Source organism: Corvus brachyrhynchos, unplaced genomic scaffold, assembly GCF_000691975.1.
Source record: "Corvus brachyrhynchos isolate BGI_N302 unplaced genomic scaffold, ASM69197v1 scaffold103, whole genome shotgun sequence".
In the NCBI taxonomy this organism is placed as follows: domain Eukaryota; kingdom Metazoa; phylum Chordata; class Aves; order Passeriformes; family Corvidae; genus Corvus; species Corvus brachyrhynchos.
Window position 1 is genome coordinate 701,645 of NW_008237436.1, and position 23,927 is coordinate 725,571.

General features: G+C 42.8%; 1 protein-coding gene across 1 annotated transcript in view; it reads left to right on the forward strand.

The window, feature by feature from the left end:
* The first annotated feature begins 712 nt into the window (after positions 1-712).
* LHFP (lipoma HMGIC fusion partner) overlaps positions 713-23,927 on the forward strand; it is a 136,390-nt gene continuing 113,175 nt past the window's right edge. Inside the window, exon 1 of the mRNA XM_017731282.1 lies at positions 713-1,297. Within this exon, the coding sequence (XP_017586771.1) occupies positions 913-1,297 (385 nt within the window). The 5' untranslated portion in view covers positions 713-912. The remainder of the gene's footprint in view (positions 1,298-23,927) is intronic.

A 23,927-nucleotide genomic window follows, 5' to 3' on the forward strand; every position in this document is an offset into this window, starting at 1 on the left:
AATGCAAGCAGGAATATGAAGAGAGACCTCTGTGTTTTAATTGTGTGCTTCTTGGAGTTGTGTAGGGGTGAATCCAAAAGATGTGGCAATGTCTTCACTTACCAGAAGCCCACCTGGAGTTCAGGTTTCTGGCACTTTGGGACATCAAGTGATAAAAGGCTACTTTTGCACAGAGATGCCAAACAACTTGGAGTGCTGGAAAAAATGTCGTCTTGTAACACTTCTTTTGGGGTTGTGCTAATAAATTTTACTTCTGTCACAAGAGTCTGATCTTGAAATACCTTAGGCACTGTGAGTGGTCTTGCACTGAAGCGGCAGGACCATCTATAAAGTGAAGTACATTATCCAGGTATTGCAGGAGGAAGGTCTAGCTAACTAAGGATAAGCAAGACCTCATCTATTTTTTCTATCGGTACTGGAAAGATCAGGATGTACAGTGGAGAAGAGTGAGGCAAGTACACAGGGAGCCCCTGAAGGTGGCTGCAGAGTGTTCCTGGATGTGCACAGCAGCCTGTGCGAGCTGGGCTGCCTGTCACCACCATCACACTGACCACAGAAGCTGGTGTCACTGAGAATGATTGTAGGGTCTTCTTGCAAGGGTGGGACAGAAAAGTGGCATGTCTACTTCAGAAGTCCCCTAGGAAGGAAAAACACTCTGGCAGACAAATATTTTTTTCTAATGTCAGTGTTACTGAACTTGTATTTTTCTCCTTTTTTGTGTTTTGTCATTTAATTAGGGACCTTTGACTTCATGATGGGAGGAAATATTCCCCTGGCTGTTAGGATCCAAGCTTCTCCGAGTGTGAGGATTTGTCAAGGCTGAAAGATTCCGGATTATCCATAAAACTGCTCTAAAATACACAGTTACTTTTGTGTCTTCCTATTGTGAGGGGTCTTGGAGCAGATACAAAGATGGCCTCCAGCCTCACCTGTGCTGGCGTCGTCTGGGCCTTCCTCTCCTTCCTCTGTGCTGCTGCCTCCTGTGTTGGCTTCTTCATGCCCTACTGGCTCTTGGGGTCTCAGCTGGAGAAGTCTGTTTCCTTCGGCACTTTCCGGAGGTGTTCCTACCCGATTCGGGATGAGAGCCGCCAGATGACGGTGATGGTGGAGCAGTGTGGCCGCTATGCCTCCTTCCAGGCCATCCCGAGCGCCGAGTGGAGGATCTGCACGGTGGTGACGGGCCTGGGCTGCGGGCTGCTTCTCTTGGTGGCCCTGACAGCGCTCATGGGCTGCTGTGTGTCCGAGCTCATCTCCAGGACCGTGGGCAGGGTGGCAGGAGGCATCCAGTTCCTGGGGGGTAAGTGCTCTTGCGATGAGGGGATGGGGGTGTCCAGGCTATTTGTTTGCACGTGTGGAGACTCCCCTGGTGCTTTGGGAAGAGGAAGGGGTGATTCAGACTTTCTCCTAGAGAGGGAGACCACTTGGCTCCCTCAATGACTGATCTGGTTGTGTGGCTGCCTGAAAGTGGCCCAAAGACACAGTGGCCTGTGCTCTCTTGTGCTCAAGCCCCTGTCTGGTCATTATGTGACCTTTGAGAGCAGCGTGGCAAGTCAACTTCTGTGGGCCAGCATCTTCACAGCAGTTTTGTGAGCTGAGTTGGACGTACCTGGAGAAGCATGTGGGCTACAGATCCACATGGAGCATTGTGGTTTGGCAGAGGAGAGGCTGTGTTATATGGGAACAACCTCTCTTTCTCCTTCCTACCCCTAATACTGGCAAAGCTCCCTCCAGCTCTGCTGTCTGCCACTGCACGGATCTGGCAACAAGCTTTTGGCCCGGGTTTGAAGTGTGAATTGTTTATCCCTGATGGAGGTGGCCTACCATCTCCTGGGAGGAGCCCTGCTGGGCTGGCTGACCCACGCTGCCCGCTGATGGTGCCACAGGTTTGTTGGCTCCATGGGCTAGACAGTGTGTGGGAGAATTACCTCTGTTCCTTTTTCTAACTTGTAATTGTGTGGCGTCTCTGTAACTGTAAGAGTATTTGAAGGGTATGAGACAATAAATAGGATCCACAAGCGTGCTTTTTGCAGGGCAGTTTTCCCAGTAAATCATCACCCTCTTGTTATCGGTGACATGCGGATCAGTGGCACTCACTTTTGCCTTATTCAAGCGCTCCACTGCTCGCACTCACTTGCCCCCATAAGGTAACATGTTTCTCTGAGCTTTGGATGCTGAGGCAGTGCAGGTGCCAGCTTTCTGGGTGCCCTGCAGTGTCTGATTCCAGCCAGGCACCCTGGCTCATGCCCCAGAGGAGTGGACTGTAGTGGAACCCTCACTTCTCTCCCCTCCAAACACATGCTTGCCCTGCAAGGGCAGTCTGGTTACATGCCATGTCTGCAGCTTCTAAGGAAGCACAAGACAAAAACTCCACTAACTGTCCAGCTTGGTGTGGACAGCTGAGGCAGGGAAAGGGAGCTGTGCCAAGCCTCCAGCCAGACGATACCAGTGTAACTCCCCCCTGGCCAGAGGGAGTCCTCTCTCCAAATTTTTGAGTAGTTTCTGCACTTTAGAGCAAGCTGACCCATCACTTCACCCTTCCCTCAGTTTTGTGGCCCACAGGAATTCCTGTGTTTAATCTGTCTGACAATTTGAAAGTGCAGCAGCTGCTGGAGAGTTAACTCTTCTGGGAGCTGCGGTTTCTTGAAACCTGCTCCATTATACAGTTCCAGCCAGGCAGTCGGGGGTGGAGGAGGTTTTCAGTTTGGTGACAATCTGCAAGCCCGCTTTGTCTGACTTTTTTCTCTTAGAGCCATCACAGGCTTTAACCACCCCCTCTTTCCAACTGCTGTCTCGGCTCATCTGGTTTTAATTTGTGTTTGGCCCCTTTCTCGTGACCATGCTCCCCCGTGTGCCTGTGGAACAGGGCCAGCAGGGGAGCTTCCAGCTGTTTGCTTACAGCCATCCCAGCAAACACGGCAGCCCCAGCAGCAGGCAGATGGCCGAGTGATGCAGGAGGAACCCCGCTCCCCCATGACACTGGTGTGGGCTGAAGGTGTGCTCCCTTCTCTGAGGCAGGATGGTGGCTCCTGGGCAAGGAGGTGAGAGGTTCCTTGAGAGCACACCATGGCAACCCCTGAAGCTTGTCCAAGCTGATCAGGCAGCATCCCATCCTGCCTGAAAGGGCATGAGCAGGTAGTGCTTGTTCTCAGTAGGTGACAATTCAAAGAAATGTGAACCTGTGATATGAAATGAAAATTGCCCACAACTTTGCTTACAGTTCAGACATTAGTTACACAGCATGCCTAATTTTCCCCTCTACTGGCTTTTATGGTTGTCTCGCATTTCATTCAGCACTGCTGGAAGTGTGTAAGAGAAGACCAAAGTGAGAACCATAATTTCTTAACCTGCTTAAAACCTAACTGGGGGGGCACAAGGCAGAGGCCAGGTGGTGAAAGCCAGTAATTTGGATAAACTGAAGGGACATATTAGGGTAAAGAGGAGTTTCTTACATCCCTCATCAGATCCTTAGCTGCTATAAATCAGTGTAGGTTAATTGTTTAAATGACATGACTACATTTACTTAGATGTCTAACTTAGGCACTATAATTACTATGTTGTTTTATGTCAAGATAGCCGTGAGCTGTTCACCTTATTTACAAACAGGGAATGCCAGCTCTTTGTTCCCTGTATTGCAGTTGTAGGTTTAGCTGTCAATCATGATGTGGGCTTTGAATATGGTTTGGTGGCAGTGCACTCATTGTCATTTAGTTGGTCTCCACTTAGAGATCTTATCAAATAAAACGTTTATAATTTTTTTTTTTTAACTGGGGAGAAGAACTCCCAGCTAGCTTTGTATGAAGGAAAAGCCTAGGAAAATAAGCAGCCACTGAGTGATGCTATTAATTCATCCTCTTCGTTAGGACAGGGAGGTGGCTAAACGGTTTCACTTTCTTTTTGTCTGAGGCATCTACACCCATACCCTTCTGGGGCTCTTGCTCCAGTGACAGAGGGTAAGTGTTGGAATAAACCACATTTCTCTTGAAGTTAGAAACCAGCATAAAGACAGGTTCAGTGTCGCTAGTTTATGTCTTTACTTGTGTTCCTTTTGTTTAGGATCCAAGTAAGTTTCTCCACATGATTTAAAAAACACAGACTTGAGGAGGAAGTGAGCCAATGGAGAATGGATTATTACAGGAGGCCCAAGAGCAGGGTAGATGTACAAGCCACTGAAGCTATGGTGAGCCAAAGCACTAAGGTTGCTAAAACTTACTCCAACACTAGAAGCATTTTTACTGCTATGAAGAGGGGGCAGAGAGGTTTGCTTACCAGAGCTGGTAAGCAAACAGCCTGATCCTTTTCTTCTAGCATTGTGAAGGAGGAATAACTCCAAGTAGGTCAGTGGAATAACACCTGTAAAAAAGTAGTGCAGCTTGTGCTAGCTAAATGGTGCCAAGGTTTTATAGCTGGGATTTCCCCAAGTTGCATGTGGCAGCTCAAGGGAGTGAATTATTCATGAGTGCTTATACCATAAATCTGCTCTTCTGATGAAAATGGAATGGCAGAACCTGCAAGAAATTGTAGATCTAGGCAGAGTCAGAAGGGCTCTTTGGATATTGCTTGATCCTATGTACTTAGTCTGTATTTGCGATTTCAGATGATCCTGGCTACAGAGCATACATGTATTTTAAGATGACTCTGGGATGAAACGTGGAGTTTTTGTTCCTACTAGAAAGATTGCATCATAGACTTTTCCTCATTTTCACAACTGTGGGAGCCGCTTCCTTTCCCATACATGATCACGTGGCAGCTCTGTAACCATTACAGCAATTGCGTGCATGAAAAACAAATGCTTTTAGCTTTTTCTAAGGCAATTTGGTGGTGGGTGACAAGAAGTATCCAACCTCCCAAGGCCAGGCTTTTCTGCAGTGGACATCAGTGGTCTGCAGTCCACAGCTGGCAAACTGATGCTGTGGTCTCTCAGAACATGCCTCCTGGACATCTCTCTTGGACTGCTTCGAAGAAATGACAATGGAGGTGAAAGTTATGCTATCTGTAACCTCTTGAGGGCACAGTCATGTAGATGGATACAGTCTTCGACCATAATTATAGGGGATATGACAGCAAGGAGTGAAGTCTAACAAATCTTTGGCAAATTGGAGCCTGTAATTATTGATCTCCTTTTCATTGTGCCGTGGCAAGTCAATTCCACTTAAATGGAGAAACAAGAAATTTGCAGGTAGGTAGCTCGGATATGACATACTAATTTGGTGAATAGTTTCACTCTCTAAATGCAGAGCAATGATTTTAAGAACATAGCAATATTTTTAAGAACATAATGAACTTAAAGGTTAGCCAGTTTTATGAGAGGCAGTGGATCAAAAGGCACAAGTACTGCAAGGATGGCCAATTTAAAGAGCATTACGCTGGCAAGGTGAAGCTTTTCATTAAAATGGTCAGCATGCAGGAATGAAATCTTCACTAGCTCAGAACTCCCTTTTGCTGCGTAGAACAGCTAAACGAAGCTCAGAGTACGGATCCGAGGGAACAGAGCATGAACCAGTCTGCTGGCTGAGACACCTCTCTGAACCTGTCACTATGGCCCTGATTCTGAGTGCCATGTGAGAAGTGAACCCTTTCCATGACTGTGGTAGCCATGTGGCTGTCAGTAACTGGCACGTTTACTGTCATCTTTAGCATTCATTGATTGCACTCTAACGAAGCACGAGTTTTGCTACTCCCTTTGTTAAATGAGCAAAGTTTTCAGTGGCGTCTACTCTTCCTCTCCTTATTTCTCTGTCTTGTTTCCCTTATGTGGAAGAGCTGAAACTCCCAAAACTATGGTCCTTGAATTGCTGGTTAGAAAATCTGGAGAGCTCTTGAAACAGGGGGTGATGAAAGGAGCATTTGGTTATTCGAGAAAAAGGGGACACAGTTCCTAACAACTTCTGATTTTGTCTCAGAAAGTAAAATGTGGCCTTATGAAAAATGCTCTCAGTACTATATGAAATTGCTGGAGAATCCTTCTCCAAGTGTTCTGTGCCAGTAGAGGCCATAATAGTTTCCATCACTCATAAGGTGCTCAGGGCAAACATTTGCTGGGTGCAGAGGGCAGAAAAATAAGGACTGATCCCTCAAGATGAGGAGAATGTCGAGTGTGGGGTGATGTTCTGGTCCTGCATTGTCTGTGATGAAATCTCAGAGAAAGCCTTTGCAATTTTGGGATAAAGATTTTAAAGAGACAGATCTAAACATAATCTGCAAGTTGTTTGCATATTAATGGACGAATATGACTTTGCAGGTGAGATGATACTAAAATGTAAGGGACAGAGGAGGAAGGAATGCTAAGTTGTGGCCTTGTGGGGTCATGTAGAGAAGCTCTCCCTCAAAGGATTTGCTTGGGGAGACAGTTAAAAATGTAAGAAGAGGCTCTTTGGAGAGATGGAGTCACTGAAATGAAGTTGTGCTTCAAGAAACATGGCTGGCAGTTAAAGACAGCTGTGGGGTTCAAGGGGAGCAAAACAGTCTTGATTCTGAGGCTGGCTAAGAAAGGGGCTTTGCGAAGAGTAGTTCCAGTTGACTACAGGAACTAGAAACTTCTGGGAAAGGTTTTTGTGCAGCTGGAGGAAAAGGCGCTGACCAGTAACCATTATTTCATCTGACAGCTGAAGCGAGGCTTTCTGCTTTCTGCCTGGAAGACTAAGATCAGCATAATTTTCTGCCTATAGGGAGAAAATTTAACTGAGAAAAGCCTTGCGGGAACAGTGAAGATCTGAGATGGTCAAGAGACTTCTGTCAAGAAAACAGTGATCCCAGACTCTTTTGTGGTTCTCCCAAGCAATTTCATCCTTTCCCCCATCTGTACATATTCTTGCCATCTCTGCCTGTAATTTGTACCTGAAAAAAAACAGACATTAAAAAAAATGCAAAAATGACATTTTAGTTCTTCCATCCTCTTCAGCCTAAAAATATTTTTTGAAAGGCTAACTTCTGGGGAGAGGCAAGGGAGGGGCTTGATGTTGCTTCTGTCCAACATCAAGGCCTCTTCTTCACCTGCAAGTTAGGTGTTCAGGGCTGTTTAGTCACACCTTCCTCTTGTCGAATGCAAAACTTCAGGGACTTTGCTGTGGTCCTGTAAACATGTGACAGGGCAATCCTCATCCTAGACAAAGACAAGCTGCAGGCTGGGTACCAATCCAGCATCTGTGTGCACATTTAGACATTGCAGGAGAGGCAAAAGAAAGGACCAGAAGCCTCCCCAAGGTAACAGAACAAGAGCAAACAAGAAAAGCAACACTTAAATTTTGCTAGTGAGTGACTGTGTGTCATGTCATAGGCTCATTGATTCAGCAATAATAAAGTCAGCAGAGAACACTGTGACTACTTAGTCTGAGGTCTGCTGTAGAATGGGTCATAGGACAGCCTTCATGTAATTTCAGTTTGAACTAGAGTGTATTTCTGAGGGAAAAAAACCTTCTAGATGGTATTTAATTAAGTTTGAGAAAAGCCTGATCTCCACAAGTTGTTCCAGTGGTGAATTACTCTGACTGCTTTTCTTCCAGATCATTAATGCAAATGTTAAAAATGTAGCACCAAGAATATATCATTGCAAAATTATGTTTTCTCAAGGAATATTTTGTCTTTTTTTTTCTTTTAAGATCCAACACTTAGGTGGCTTTTAATCCATGTAAGCTGCGCTTTGTTGTGGTTTCTTTACCAGAACAACCTGTATAGAAGCTGCTTCTTAGCTGGTGTGTTTCACACTAGTTCTTTCTCCAGTTTTCTCTAGCCACCCACCAAAGGATTAAATGCACTGTATAGTTTTGCAGCTTCATCCCTTTCAGCTAGACTTCGACTTGCTAAACTGAATCCTCTGACTGCTTGTGCCTATGCTAAGTCTTTGCTTCCCAGCACTACAAGGTATCTTCACATACTGTGGCACAGCCTAGAGTCAAATTCTTGGATTTAGATTTGGAGTCCAGAATAAGTAAGGCAGGGAAGTGTTACTGTTTGGGAAGATGTTCAGGACAAGGGAATTCAGACAGTGAAATTATCTTAAAGATTCTGTAGCATATGTTTTATTGAAGATAAGCCAGCTCTCTCTCTCTCCTGTATTCAGATAGGAGTTAAAATATAAGACAAATTCAGGATTGAAGCCTGAATGCAATATAAGAACCAATGCAATATACATCCTCTATCGGTTAATAAAAGGACATTACTTAGATTCCTGCTCTCTTAATTAGATACAGACTGTATTACTTGAATCTTTCCTCGATGCGTGGGCCATCAGGTCTGACTGATAGGGAATCCAAGACAGCAGGTACTTACCTGTAAGAGGTAAAGAAAGGTGCGGACTTACATTCTGTATATTTTCAAGATGTGATACTGTTTTGTATGGTTGCCTTCACCTTGGTCACAGAAGTTCCCACTGCAGCCTTGCTAAAGGCTGCTGCCCTGACAGATCTAACAGCACAGCTTTTTGTGGGAGTTTGCTTAGAGTCCCACTGAAGGAGACTTGGTTAGCAAAATTTGCTATTTAAGCTGGCACCCACCATTTTCACGAAACAGGTTAGCAAGGAAGGATCAGTGATAAACATTACTGCTCCTAAGGTGCAGAATCAGTCGCTCTGAGGAGGCCGTCCCTGCCAGCAAGGTCACAACAGTGCAGAGCAAGCCAGGGGTTGTAATGCTGCTGAAACAGAGGAGATGTAACTTGAAGAAGACAAATGATGTGGAGAGTAGCCCTCATACTTAGCTGTCTTAGCTTTTTAATTCTGTTCTCAACCACTTCTGATAACTCTTCTGGTGTTTCAAAATCTTCCTAAAAAAAGCATCAGGGTGCTCACAGGCTGCAAATTTTTGTGCGTCCTTTGAAGTCAGTGACACTTAGTACAAATTACATCACTATTTCTATTCTAGGATTATTGGATTTGACATTAGTCTAAATGGGTGTGGTTCTGATGATGACTTTATTCTTGAAGAGCTACCCCAGTGAATTAAATTGTTTATACTGAATTGTTTTGAATACATATTCATTTTTTTAAAAAATTATATTTAATCCTAATATAAATTTTGACTAAATACAGTGGAAAAAAAAGCCCCATGCAGAGTTTCAGCCTGGAGCAAATTCTGCAAGTAAGATTTTAGGTGCTTTGGAAGCACATTTAAAATGGAAATGCTGATGTATTATATAAAAAAAAGATGTTGCTAAAATATTGGGAAGAATCTCTTTGCTTCTCTTGTCATCCTATTGATGTTGAATATAAAAGCAATGTTTTGAATATTGCTGCAGCTGTGCTGCATTTAAGCAGAATTTTGCATTAAGAACAGAATTTTTGATCTAAAGAAGTCCCGGAGTGCTGTTTTATTTATCTGTAGAATGAAGTTCAGTCTTCCTGCTTTTTTATCCCTTCTTTTATCAGAAAGAAACAATGCTGCTCAGCACTTCTGTGACACTTTTAATTTCAAAAGGTTTTGCTTGCATAACCTAATGAAACTTTAGAAAACGTGAGGCAGGGGACCAAATAATCTATTTTGCTGGTGTGGAGTCAGAGGAAATTCAGAGTTACTTCATTTCAGATCCTTTGCATTTGTGTTGATTAGAGCAGAACCTGGGTTGGAGTTAGTCATTTTGTTTCTGCATTGAAAGATCTGGCTTGTTTTGCTTCCTGAGATATTTCAATAGATATTTGAATATTGCTGGGAACTTCATTCAGGCATCAAAATGTTTCAATATTTTCCAGCGTGAGTGAAGTCATATGCCCTACTGACAGGACAGAAATGTTCCCAGTGGTGTATTTTCCAGGATTTCGTCCAGTCTGGTGTTAAATGTCAATGTAATTTCTATTTTTTCCTCATTTCTCTTAGGAAACTCAGCTTACTATGCATTCCACATGGAATTTTTCTTTCACAGTATTCAACCTACATTTTTCTTTCCTTGCTCACATCCTTTTACTTCTCCAATATACATTTCTACTATCTTAGGACTTTAACTTTGGCTTCACAAAGTAAAATAAGGCAGTTTTCATATTCCATCATTTCAAAGAAGTGAGGCATAGAACTTGAGAGCAGCCAGTGTATGGACTCCATGCAGTGAGCAGTTCGGAAGGAGTGTGGTGTAACTAACAAACACAGGATGTATTCGTACGCCCAAAACTCCAACCACGGCCACTTGCCTTGCGGTGGCCATCATGTGGGCTGGCTTCCCACTCAAGGATTTCCTTTGGTTCTGTGGAACACCTTTGTTGACTTCAGTGATGTTAAGCTTTTTATATTGCACAAGTGCGAGGTCCTAAGTGGCATTCAGACCATATGAAGATGGCCTTAAGTCACAGAGAACCAAGAAAGGATCCTGTCCTTGTTTTTGGGATGACTCCCACCACAAGACATCACAGGTCAGAGGGGCAATATTGCGTTTGACAGATCCCTTCTAGTAGCTGTCCTATATCTTCTCAGGCATGAAAAATTGGGCATGGTCACTGCACCCTGACAATGCTGGTGATAAGGCTGATTCACCAGGCTTGATTAGATCTCCTTTACATTGTTTGTTCCACTGTCAGTCCCCTGATGTCACAGGTACATCTGAGAACAGAGGCAGACTTTTTCCCCCCTCCAGAATGGCTCTTCCTTAGAGCCCGACCTGTTGAAATCAACAGCAGTATTCCTTAATGGAACCCAGGGGAAGGGAGGATCTGGAGCTCAGCACTGTTGCTACTTATTGTGACTAGAGGGATTTGGAGGAGTTTGCTGCTCTGTGGCAGGGCAGAGACCTTAATGGGATGCCAGATTCTACCTAATTCCCCAGGTATGGAATATTAACTGCATGAGGACTAACACCTTAGAACAAAAGTCTTTGTTGAGAGGACTGCTGCACCCTCAGCTGAGTCCACATTTTCTTGCATAAGCCTGATAAGCCCCAATCTTTCATGAGGACTGACCACTTTGAATTGATTTGCAGGTACAGTTCTTTACTAGGCTAACAGACTTTTATGTAAGCTTGGCAGTAGTTTGTAGGAATATGAAGAAAAATTATAATGAAGAAACACCTAAACAATTACTTATTAGAATTCATTGTTATTTTATCTTGTAGCAGAATCTAAAGAGCTTCAGAGAGTATTAAGCAGAAAATACAGAATTCTGATAAACACTAGATGAATTCTATAGTAACGTAAAGATTTGACCCTTTCTTTTCCAATCTGACAGTCCAGTTGTCTTGCATTTTTTCCCAATAAAGATGCCTTTGTAATATAAATTGGTATTGTTATTTTGAGAAGAATAGTTTTCTAATAAATGCAAAGGGATGTGGAGTTGGAGAAAGTATTGAGATAAAGGCATGAATGGTCAATCTGGAATAAGAGAAGCTGCTTCTGAAATACAGCACCCTGTGAAAGGATATGAAACCTGCTAACACAGTGGTGTATAAGAAATGGCCTTACAACTTCTGCGGAGTGCACTCCCTGACTTCTTCACAAGTTCAGGTTTTTGTCTAAGCCTGCAGCTAAATTAAAGCCTATTTATGAATACTTTTTTTTTTATTTTTAATTGAGGACAAACTTGATATTCGGAGCATTACAAGTCATTCAGATCAGGCACAGTACAGCTGAATGCCAGTTACTGGGAAGGGTTACTAGGATGTACTATAAAGTGCTTTGTTTGGGGAATTTATAGAAACCAGGGTAGACTGATGTTGAGGGACCTTCGGGAGCGTATGCGTGAGAGAAAATTTGCTTCAAATTTTGCTCTGACTCAGCCCAGGTGCTGCTACATGACTATGAGCTTTGAATGTCGTTTGGAGATTAGTACAATCTGTCTGGCAAATTTGTACAAACATTCCCAGGTGTACCGTGTTGCTTCTGTTATGGTTGTTGGTGTTATAATAGAGGAAACTCTTGAAATCCATTGTGATATGGAAAAAGGCAGAGGCAGTTGCTGCTCCAAAGAAGTCCTAACTGAAACAAAGTCAGATGGGGAAATTGAGGGAGATTTGGGTTTATTTCATTTCTAATATGATAAGAACTGATGCTGACTCATTTCTTGTGTGCTTTGTAAAGGAGTAAGTAAAAGGAGACCTCTAAATTTTGGCTTAGTAACAAATGACAAACGTATTACTTTCAGGGCTAAAGTTCAGATGACCTCTATTTCCCTAAAAGCTCCTTTACTTCAAATGCATCTTCAGAAAGGTATGAGCAGAGGAGAGAGTAGTCAGAGGCAGGGAGGGAGGGAAGCAGGGGAAGTGGGAATGGAGAGGGCTGTGAGAGGAGAGGAACTTCACTTCCTTGTAAAGTCCATTTGCCATACCTGCAGACAGATGTATTCTTTGGTACTGCTGACTTGCAGAGGGTATTTCAGATGTGGTATGGGTTATGCACAGGAAAATAGGAAACATAAGGCTTCTGTGCTATAGAGTGTTTTAGATTTCAAGGAATTCTGTTAGTTTTCAAGTTCTTTTTCTGGCAGTAAAAACATGATGAATGGCACTAAATACTGGCATAAAACTCTTTACAGCCAACACAAGCCCCGAAACCATTACAGGCACATTCTGCAAAATCAACAGGTAAAAGTCAGGACATTTTTATGAGAAATCCTTTTATAAGAAACACAATGGCTGGTTTTGGAGAGCTTTGTTCAGTACTGGAAATCTCCTCTCTTGCTAGAAACTTTTTCTCCAGAAAGTATTCCAGCTTTCCTAGCAGACCATTAAAAGGAGAATCTGGCTATTTGGGCCAGGTTACAAGTTCAAGCAGGTTGCAGTGTTGAAACTCATCAGTGAGGCAAAGATGCAGACCCTGAGCCACGCTGGGTGGCCCAGAGCCAAGACTACTGATAACCCCCTAAACAGCTGAAGAAATTAATGTACTGAAGCTGTTTCCAACAAAGATGGGCTGCACAGCATTTTTGTCCCATGTCCTTAACCAGAGTTTGAGGGATTACTCCCCAAATGAATGCAAGCAGTTCTGTTTGGGAGATCAGGCTTTTCTTAGCACAGTTTCAAAATATGCTGTTATAATAATTAAGGAGTAAAATGATTCCTTTACAGGCTGCAGTGGAGTGATGCTCTGGCAACTGTTCTCCATGTGAGCACTGTTGAACAGGGTCCTTGTCCTATGCTGGCATTATCTTCTATTTCCTATTCTCCCCTATTGACTTCAGTTCATTGCCCAGGCTGTGGAAGGGGCCACCATGGCTGAAGATAGTTTATGCTGAGCCATTAACAACTCTGATTAGCTTGTTCCTCTTTTCCATAACAATTTGCAATAAAAACTGTCAGGAAAGAACTGTGCGAGGGTTGGGACAAGCCTTACACTGGAGGCGGCAAATTCCATTTCATGCCACTAAGCCGGAGATCCGGTGCTGAGAACACAGGAAGCCGGGAAGATAAATACTGTAACTTTTCATCTCATGCATAAGAATTGCAGTCTGTTTTGATCTAGTGATAGAAAAAAGTAATTCTGCTTATCTCATCTAACATAGTGGCTACTCTGATTACAAGCTTCTCTGCTTGGCACTTTTTAAAATTCAATTTGGCTGCCTATGCCCTTGGCACACAGTGGGTTTCATTAAATTTCACAGCAGTTAGTTTTCATTCCCTCTGTGACACCTTTTTATCAACATTTGACTCTAGTGTAATTTCAAGCAATTGTGCTTTTTTTTTCGAAGTGCTTGTACCATAAGAATTTGGCAGAGCAGGTGGGGGAAGACGATTCAGACACTGCTGCAAATCTCTGTAGAAAAGTAATATATGAGAAGCCAGGTCAGCCTGCAAGTGTTTTTCACATATAATGACAGCAAAAAGGAGCTCCTTCCCTTTCTGTATCATTGAAGATTGTCGAAAGTGCAGTTTAAGAGCTTGCTGTAAGACGCAAATTTTATTTCCCTCAAGCTAATCACAGCTTCATTTTTAAAGCAGACCTAGTGGACTGCTGCTGGATTGACAGCCCAAGGTTGTTAGACAAGCCTGCAACCCAGACTGCTTAGGAAGTCTGTGAATTTTCTTTTCAAAAACAGATGAGGAGGTTGGTTTGGTAGGAAAGTGTTTGTGTGTATGAGCATGGGAACACAGAGAGCAAATGCAGTTGTTTTCCTTTTAGTGTTGCATGCTCAGTCTTTGGTAGGTGGGGTGAGGCAAGATGAGCACCCCAGCACAGGCCTGGCATCTCTTGTTCTCATTACTGGTACCTTCTCCTCAGTGCAGAGAAACATATTCTCTAGATGGATACTGGGCAAATTTGTACAACTGTAAGTGGTTTTGCCAAAGTATAAGTGGTTTTCGGGTGCGCTCTAAAAGGTCTTTATTTGCAGAGTGCCAGCCCTTCTGCAATGCTAGCCCTTTTTCATTCTGCCAAACTGAACTTCCAAAAATAATGTGTTATGGTTTCTCAGTAAAATTTTAAAAAGTACCTAATTAAAAATTAATTCAAAGTGAAGCTTAACAGTTCTTAAAAGTGAGCTCCGCATTCTGAGGTAACTCAGAGACCGACAGATCTGTGCCTCACTGCCAAGACCACGGCAGCCAAGCTTGAGAGACCATAAATTATTTTCGGAATGAGGCTTCCAATTGAAATTTTTCCTTATGCCCTTTAGAAGGTGTTAGTTCTTGTCCTTTCAGTTTTCCTAAAAGAATGTCTTTCTGTTCTCTACCCTAAGGTCTCCCTCGTGCCCTTGTAGGCAGAGTTTCCAAATGTATACAGTCTTGAGCATCCTGAAACAATTTAGGTTTTTCTTTAACACCTCAGGAAAGCTGGAGATTATGGACAGTTCCCCACCTTCTTTGCAGGAGAGACCTTTGTGCTCTGTTGTTCCTGGTGGGAGAAAATCCGCTGGGAATTTTCCTCAAGGCACCCCCCTTCCTTGGAAGTCCCCACGTGATGGGGACTGGTCAATCCCATGCATACACTGGCACAACCTCTTTTTGGTGGATAGGCTGGCTGTAGTTTACATCTCAGTGAGCATCTTAAGTTCCCTGAGGAGGAGGAGGCTTAGCTGCGCCAAGAAAGCAGAGGGGTCTTTCTAGCAGTGACTCCAAGCATCCACCGTGTCTCTGAAGGGCAGCGGCTGCAGCAAGAGCTGTGTGCTCCAGGTGCCACTTCCGAACGTGGAGCCAGGTACCCAGCCCGTGCAAATTGTCACAGTGCCACTGAAATCAGCCCTGACTTAGATCTGGCTGGAAAACATGGCCATACCCTTTCTTCTGGGAATGGTCTTTCCAGAGCACAATTTTCAGTGCATGAACCTCTGGCTATGGACTGAAAGCTCTTTTTGTTTTTTCCAGGTTGGCTGAGTACATTGATTGGCTGGTTTGTGGATGAAGGCATAGCTCATAGTTTCTGTGAGCTTTTTTTCCTACTAAGCTGAATATAAGAATACAGGTTATTCTCTAGCTTAGCATGAGGGCTTGAAGTACAGGATCTTGGTGTTTCCAGCATGAAATGCTCCAGCGTAAGTAGGAGACCTAATACAGTGTAGCAGACTGTTCAGCAATAAAATTGCTCTGGGGGAAGTTTCTTCCTCTTTCACAAAATTAATGAGTATTTTATATCCTGAAGTCTGGAGATTCCTATAAATTTTATACCTAGCATAATGGTAGAGGTTTAAACCACAGAAATCACATTATGATTATGATCTAATTATGCAGAGATCCAAGACACAGGATTTTAGATCCCTGTACAGGCCATTCACTTAAGAGGTGGAGTCAATGATCCCTGTGGGTGCCTTCCAACTCAGAATATTCTGTGATTCTGGGAATTTTTTTTTTTTTTGGACATCAATATTTAGACAGAATTTTTTTACCAATGTGGCCAGTGGCAGCTCTGAAAAAGTAAATAATCAAAATATTATTTGAGAATGCAAGTTAATGTATATCTTAGAAGAGTTATGTCTTTATATTTTTTATCTTAGAAGACTCTAATAAAAGGCCACATCCTTTTGTTTCAAGATGATGTATTTCGTTATCAGTACTGATGAACACCTGACTGTGGGCCTGGAGAGAAACAAGACTGCTAATGCCATGTGGATCCTGACAGATGCCTCTGAGTATTTATAGGCCTTGATATATATGCAATCTATGGATATTTCAAAACTGATTAACATTTCTGAACCTGAGTTAAAGTCATACTTGGCATTTCAATAGTGTCAAGGCAAAATTAATCAGAGCTCAAAAGATATGCAGTCTTACTGACGTGCTAGTGACAGTGAAAATATAAACCACTGAAAAATATCCTGCTATGCAAAACTGGCTTACTGCCAGGGACAGACTGAGGTGGTGTGCAGTAGTGTAGCTGGCATTTAGTGACTAAGGTACCAGCTTAAATGACTCAGGGCTCTGCAAAGTTATATGTCCTGTAATAAGTCACTGCAAATCTTCTTACTTGGGAAATATTAACATAATAAATATACAAACTAATCTCTTAAAACAGTTCAGATAAGCAGCATTTTTAAATGTACCCAGTCAAGTGTTTTTCAGTCAATGAAGCTCAGCAAGCAAATGCTTTCATCTCAGTGGCTCTCTTGAGAATGGTCAAAATTTATACCTGGTTGTGATTTTAGGCTGTGTGACTGTCTCTCTTTGTAGTAAAAATAAGAGAGCAGAATGATTTTTTTTCCCATTAGTTTTGTTTATTTTTGTTTTAAATAGGTCAGCAATAATCTTTACAAATTTCAAAAGACCTTAATTCAGCCTCCGTGAAAGCTGTTAGGATCCAGTTTGAAAAGCATCAGATCAAATAGCATGCCTTTTCAGAAATCATGCTTTTTGTTTATTTTATTATTTCCCTAAATGAGGGATTAGCAGTAGTTTTGCTTTAATAGCACCTGGTATTTGTAGGAAGATATGATGGACTCTGTGTCTGTAGATGGGTGTCTCTGTTTCCCAGCCAAAGGATGGTGTAGCCCATCAGTCTACAGTGAAGCTGGCCATCATTTTTAGGTGGAGAGGAAGCATGAGCTAATTGTTTAATCAGTTTTGAAACTGCAAATCTTTTGCTGTACTTTTGTTCTGGAAGAAAACACCCAGTGAACAGGGCAAAAGTAAATAATACAGAGGATCTACACAGAATCAGCTGCAACTGCAAACAATAAAGCCAAAGATAGAGAAGACCTAGGAGGAGGTGAAGTTTGGGGTGAAAAGGGGTTGGACTTTATTAGTTTCCCGCCCCCTAACTTTTTATATTTTTCTGCTTGCTTGTTGTGAATATTGTCTTAATTTAGATTTTGGCAAGAGTATAACAGCCTCCACTACTTCCACTTACCTCTGAATTCAGTACATGGTGACCTGTGTACTGATCCATTGACACAGTGACCTGCATTTGATCTTACATCTGGAAACCATTCATGTCTCTTGCATGAAATCTCTTTGATTCCTCTTCTCATTTCTCCCCTCTCCTCCCAGGACACTCTTTGAAGTACTTTATGCTGTATCCAGCAAGCATTCCTTAGTCATCATGCTAGTGGTTGTTCCCATTTAAATCCAGACCACTTATATTGTCTTTAAAATATCAGAGATTTTTCTTAACCTCCAAAGACATAAGGACAATGGAGAGTCTTCTGTCTTGCAAACAGATGGTGAGAGGGGCTGCTTCCAGACTGGGAATGTAAGTCCACTTTGAAAATAGGCTGGGGTTGCTGTAAACCAAAGGGAATGGTAGTGTGGTTTTCAGAGATCTTGAACAGTGGATAAATGGGAACGGGAAGCAACGGTTGCCACAGGACTCTGGTTTCAGCGGTTTTGAATGTGAATTCACAGGTTGACATCAGATTTTTCATTGCAGCCTGTCTTCAAGTACTCACAAGTTAAACTGAGAAGACAGGTGCATCTCTAATGAAGCTAATCAGTCTGTGAGATGGATGAGATGGGCTAAACAGGATGGCAAAATAGGAAAGATTTGAGGGAGATTAAGACTGCATAATTTTTTTTTCCTTCATTATTTGAGTACACAGTTTGATGTCATCTCTGGCAAAGCTGATTGACAGAATTCTATACTGTAAGTTATAAAAGTATCTTTCTGGAAAATTTTTGTCTTCACAGTGCCTCAGCACAGATGCAAGTGATACTTTCCCTTTTACAGATAGGAGGCTAGAAACTTTTTGAAACTTGAATTTAAAGAAGTGTTGAATAGAGGCCTTCCAAGTCTGGGGTTCAAGTGTAGCCACTGACCCAGCTGTCATGTGCCTCTTCCTTACAGTAGGTTATGACTACAGGATTATCTGCCTGGCATTCTTGAGACAGATGGGAATACATACTGTGTGCAGCCCAAGCTGATGGGTGACTGTGCAGTGTTGGTCACAATCTAACACACACTGTTTCTCAAGGCAAGTTACCCTGCTGAGCTCTTTGCTGCCATAATTAAATGGCTTTGTGTAGTCCGGCTGTGCAGAAGGCATGTCCTAACTGAAAGACACAGCTAATTTTCTTCCCTTTGTGAAGCTTTTCTTGCAATAATGAATACTATCGCATGGTTCAAAAGAGGTCATAGCTTCTTTCATGGACAAAGATTATATATGCTTGTTTAGATGACTGGTTTTCAACCTTCTGGCTGGTTGACTTCCTAGATTGCTGAAAAGCACGGCTGAGCTTGCTGTGCTTAGTTACCTTTTGTGACTGATGAAACAAGAGTGTGTTTCTATGATCTTGGGTCACACCCACTGAAAGACCATTTTAGAAAATGTAATATTTTCCACTGATATATTTGTAGGTTAGAGCTTTTTTGTTATGTGTGACATTTGTTAAGGACATTTTATTTTCTCTGTGTACAAAGAACATAGTCCTGTAAACCTCTGGACAGAAAACCAGTAAGGCATGCAAGCAAGGAATAGATCTGCCACACAGATCAGAAAGGAGATTGTGGATCAAGGATCTCATAGGGCCACTATGTGGTCATCTTATGTATCTGTAAAATATGCAATACCTGCACTTTTATTCTGTTACGCAGATACGTATTTAGAGGGTTAAGGCAATGTGGATTAGATATTCTTTCAAAAGTGTTGTTTGGATATTTTGTCCCACTTTCTAACTGGATCTTTCCCAGGAGCAGTTAATGGCACTGCAGACTACTTGGCACTGAACAAACAATACTTTGCAGCAGGCTACACAATGTCATATTTACAAAGAAACATTTAAGACCAGCGGTGGGCTGAACGGGGTTTTTAGGTTGGCACTGCACTTACTTCAAATCCTCATGTTCTTAACTGTTCTTTAGATATAGCTGTGTTAGGGGAACGCAGCTGCAAAACATTTCACAAAAGCTCCCCATGTACACACTGTCTTCCTGCATTTTAACCTTCAGGCTGCAGGAGTCTGACAAGTTTTTCTTTCTTTTCTATTTTCTGGTTCCAGAAGGGATGCTCAGCTGGGTACCTCAGCCGAGAGTGAACAGTCTTATTGATATATGCTCCCGTATCTCACTGTGAATGCAAAGAGAAACAGATTTTCTCCCTTTCATCTTTTAGGGGGCAGTAGGAAAGCACAGGTGCCCAGAGCCAGGCTGGCAGCCCCTGCCCCTTGCACGAGTTTATTGTGTGAAGAGCATGGCAGCGCAATCGATTGTCGTGGCTTGGTGTCTGCACCTGGGGCACCTGGTGGGGAACCAGAGCGCTTGGAAGTTGATGGAAAATTTACTGTTTGTAGGAGTGGGACCTTGATACACTGAGCAGCACAGTGACTTGGGGTCTATGTCTGATAGCTGAAGAAGGACCAAGGCATCGATACACCTCACTGCAAAAACTCCAGGAAATCCTGTATAGCTGGGCCTGCCAGGCAAGATCTAGCACAGCTAAAGCGACCCTTTGGCATGTCCCCGTGATTAGATCTCTATGGAGTTGTGGCTGTAAAGAACAGGGACAGCTCCTTTATGTTCTGTGAAATAAAAAAAAGTGCCAAACAACACGGTTTTGTGATAATGTGATTGCAAGATTAATTGGCACATGCGTTAGCAAAAGACACAGAGAATATTTGCATTTGCCTGTAGGAAGAGTGAGTCAGAATGACTTTGTACCTGTTTTCTATTATGTGTGTGTCACACATATTTAATATTTTTAGTTTAATACTTCACTTCATTGTTTTCTTGATTATTTTAATTTTCTGAACTACCTCAGTGTGAAAACATCACAGAAGATGCTGATACTTTTTATTTATCTAAGATGCTTAAATTATACTTCTGAAGTTACTTACCCAGCATTTTATTTATCTTGCAGTCATAATTATTTAGTGCCTCCTCCATCTGCTTTTATTTAATTATGTCTGTATAGACAGCAGCCACAAAGATAAGCCTCTTCAGGTTGATCTGTGGCACAGAGAGCCTTCTGTACACTGTAATGAGTCTGCTTGACACCTGGCAATTAAACAGAATAGACTTTTTTTTTGCTATTCAGGAGAGTTGGCATGATATCAGGCCTGCAGTGATGACTTGATTCTCACATGTGGGGCAGACTCTCCCTGGCAGTATGAAAAGGACAGGTGAAATAAATCAGAGAGTTGCCAGCTGCTTTAAACAACCCTGTTCAGCTTCATAACCCGGTCTTGTCGAATTTCTGGAATTTGATGCATTTTTGTGCGAATGTCTTCTTCAGCCTTTTCAACTGTTGCCAGAGAGAACCTCCTACTGAAGTTCTTGCTGCTTAAAATTCAAGAATGCTTTCAACTCCCCCTCTAAAGCAGGGTTTGCTACAGAATAAAGACATTCCTTATCATGCTACTTATTTAATATATCCTTTTTGATGCTGTAGAGAGTGGTGGAGAGACTGGAGTCTGCGTATGCCTGTTGGCTAAAATTACACTCTTACACACCTTTTTATTGCTAGGACAATGACACTGATTTCTGTGGGATTTCTCCAGGTTCACTCCTCATCTAACCAAAATCCAGATATGCACCTGCCTGTCTTCTGGGTGCACAGGCACAACCCCAGTTCCCTTTACAAATAAATGATTTTGACCAGAGTGGGCTATTTTTCTTTAGCCTTGAGTGTATCTTAACTCTTCATGGATATGACTTGGATCTACACTTGCTAAGCTCAATGACAATAAAATGTTAAATTAAGAGTTTATTGACAATTTTATCACTGAAAATATCTGTAGTGTATGTTCACAAAGGTAATAGTTTGCATTTCCTTTTATTATACCTATCTTTCTGTGAGCAGTGTCCTTTAAATTAGTATTGTGACTTTGAGCAACTAACCTTTTCCAAAAGTGTGTTTGTCATTTAAAGAAGCAGACATTGTCATTAATTTAACAGTAGGATAAAATCTGTTTATTTCGATCAAAACATTGGAAAAACTCCTTGAACTTAACCTTAAAGCAGTGATGAGCCAGCCTTATTTCTCAGTGGTTTCTAATATGACTTGGATCTGCTCTGCCTTAATCCTCATCATGCCACTCAGTTACCCACTGTGAAATAAAAAAGGCAGCTCTCAGAGGGAAAGATCGCAAAAATTGCTTTCAAACTTGCTTTTTTAAAATAATTTGTAAGAAATTATAACTTTTTTTGAAATGCTTTTTTAAGGCTCCTTCCTTTTTGGTCACAATTTTCTGGTGTTTTTATTAGCAAACCAATGCTGCCTCACTCATCCCAGTAATAAGAGTATTTCAGCCCAGATTCATAGCTACAAATACACACTGCCCACTACTCATGGACCTTGTGCAACTACCTGGATGCATGAGGGGAGAGCAGTGGATGTTGTCTACCTTGATTTTAGCAAGGTTTTTGACAATGTCTCTCACAACATCCTCATAGGCAAACTCAGAATCTGTGGACTGGATGACTGGACAGTGAGGTGGATTCTAAATGGCAGATCCCTGAGGCTCATGATCTGGGGCACAGGATCTCGTTGGAGGCCTGTCACTTTTGATGTCCCCCCAGGTTCAATTCTGGGCCCAGTATTGTTTCACTTACTCGTCAATAACTTGGTGAATGCATAGATGCCTTCTCAGCAAGTCTGCTGACACAAAGCCTGGAGGAGTGGCCCTTCAGAAGGACCTTGACAGATTGGAGAGATGGGCAAAGAACTGTCTGGAGCCCAGCAAAGGCAAATGAAGGGTCCTACACCTGGGGAGGAATAACCCCATGCACCAGGGCAGGCTGGTGGCCGACCTGCTGGAAAGCAGCTCTGCAGAGAAGGACCTGGGGATCCTGGTGGACAGCAGGCTGTCCATGAGCAGCATGTCCTTGTGGCCAAGAAGGTCAATTGGATCTTGGGGTACATTAGGAAGAGCATTGGCAGCAGGTCGAAGGAGGTGATCCTGCCGCTCTGCTCAGCCCTGCTGAGGCCACATCTGGAGTGCTGTGTCCAGTTCTGGGCTCCTCAGCACAAGAGAGACAGGGAGCTCCTGGAGCAGGTCCAGTTAAGGGTGACAGAGATGATTAAGGGACCAAAGCATCTCTCCTATGAGGAAAGCCAGAGGCAGCAGGGCCTGTTCAGCCTTGAGAAGAGACAGCTGAGAGGGGACCTCATCAATGTATATAAGAATCTGAAGGAAAGATGTCAAGAGGATGGAGCCAGGATCTTCTCAGTGGTGCCAAGCAATGGGACAAGAGGCAACAGGCAGAAACTGATGCACAGGAAGCTCCACCTGAACATGAAGAAGAACTTCTTTACTTTGCTGGTGCCTGAGCACTAGAACAGATTATCCAGAGGGGTTGTGGAGTCTCCCTCACTGGAGATATTCAAGAACTGCCTGGACACAATTCAGTACAATTTGCTCTAGAACAACCCTTCTTGAGCACGGAGGTTGGACCAGATGACCCACTGTGGTCCCTTCCAACCTCACCAATTCTGTGATTCTTTGAGACGAAGGGAGCTGTTGGAAAGCAGTTGAAGCCTGGGTACTCCAATAACACCATGTTGGCCAGCCTGGAACTTTGGGTTTTCTGCTGTTTCTTCTCAGTCTTTCCCAAAGTGGTTAAAGACTGGTTCTCTTTGACATAATTCCTATCCCTTTCCTTGCACTGATCAGCAGTGTCACTCACTGGTTTTGTACCTGTGTGCTTCAGATTATAATGTATGTTTTATTATTTTCTGTCTTCTTCAAGAGGTAAGCTCCTTGGGCCATGCCTGTGCTTCCTAGTACACTTTGGAAAAATATTATGGGCATCTGGTTCTCGTGTTCTTTTCTTTTTCAAGCCATTTATTGCTTGAAAGACCAGTGCAATAAATAGCAAGCTGAATAGTCAGATGGGAAATTATTGAAAACTTGTACCTTCTGTCCCGATCAGCTTGAGCCGACATAACCAGATGCCAGGGGGACATCCTGGTCTCCCAACCTCACATCCTGATCCTGCTGCCCACCAGTTTTCCACAACCGTGCCACATCAGGAACTGCTCTGCGTGAAAATTGACTTGGAAAAAAAAGAGTTATTTTTAGCTGGATCAATTCCCCTGTTTGATTCCCAGCATGGCCACATAAATGTTTGCGCTGGCACAGTTGAAAGGATGCAGTGGGAGTGGGAATGAGCAGTCACAGATCTGAGGAGGAGGAGGAAGCCAGGAACTGTATGCATCACCAAAAAAGTGGCTGTGCACTTGGAGTCTTAAGGCCTGACCCTCAGGTCAGGCCTTAAGTGGGAGTATCTGTGGAGTCCTAAAAGGGCTAGTATGTAACAATATATATAAGTGAAGGTGATGATGAATGTGGAAAGTGAACATTTTCAGCTGCAACACTTCAGAAGCAGTGGTTGGAGTTACAGAGCAAGAAGTTTTAACAGAACCTTGCTGAACCTGTGGGGGCGTTTTTTTTTCATGATCATCACAGAAACAGCAGGGCTGTCTCTCATAGCTAGATTTTCCTAACTGCACACTGCCAAGTGAAAAGTACCTGCGATAAACAAGGTTGGGTGCTTAATTGCTTAGAAAGGAAATAACTTCTATTACAATATATTTTTTCAATGGCAGCTTTTAGGTTCCCTACCCTGTAGCCTCTGTGACCAAATCCTTAGTCACAGCTCCAGGCTGCAGAACATTGTCATTATTCGGTGGTTAATGCAGAGATTTCAGTAATCCTCGGGGGG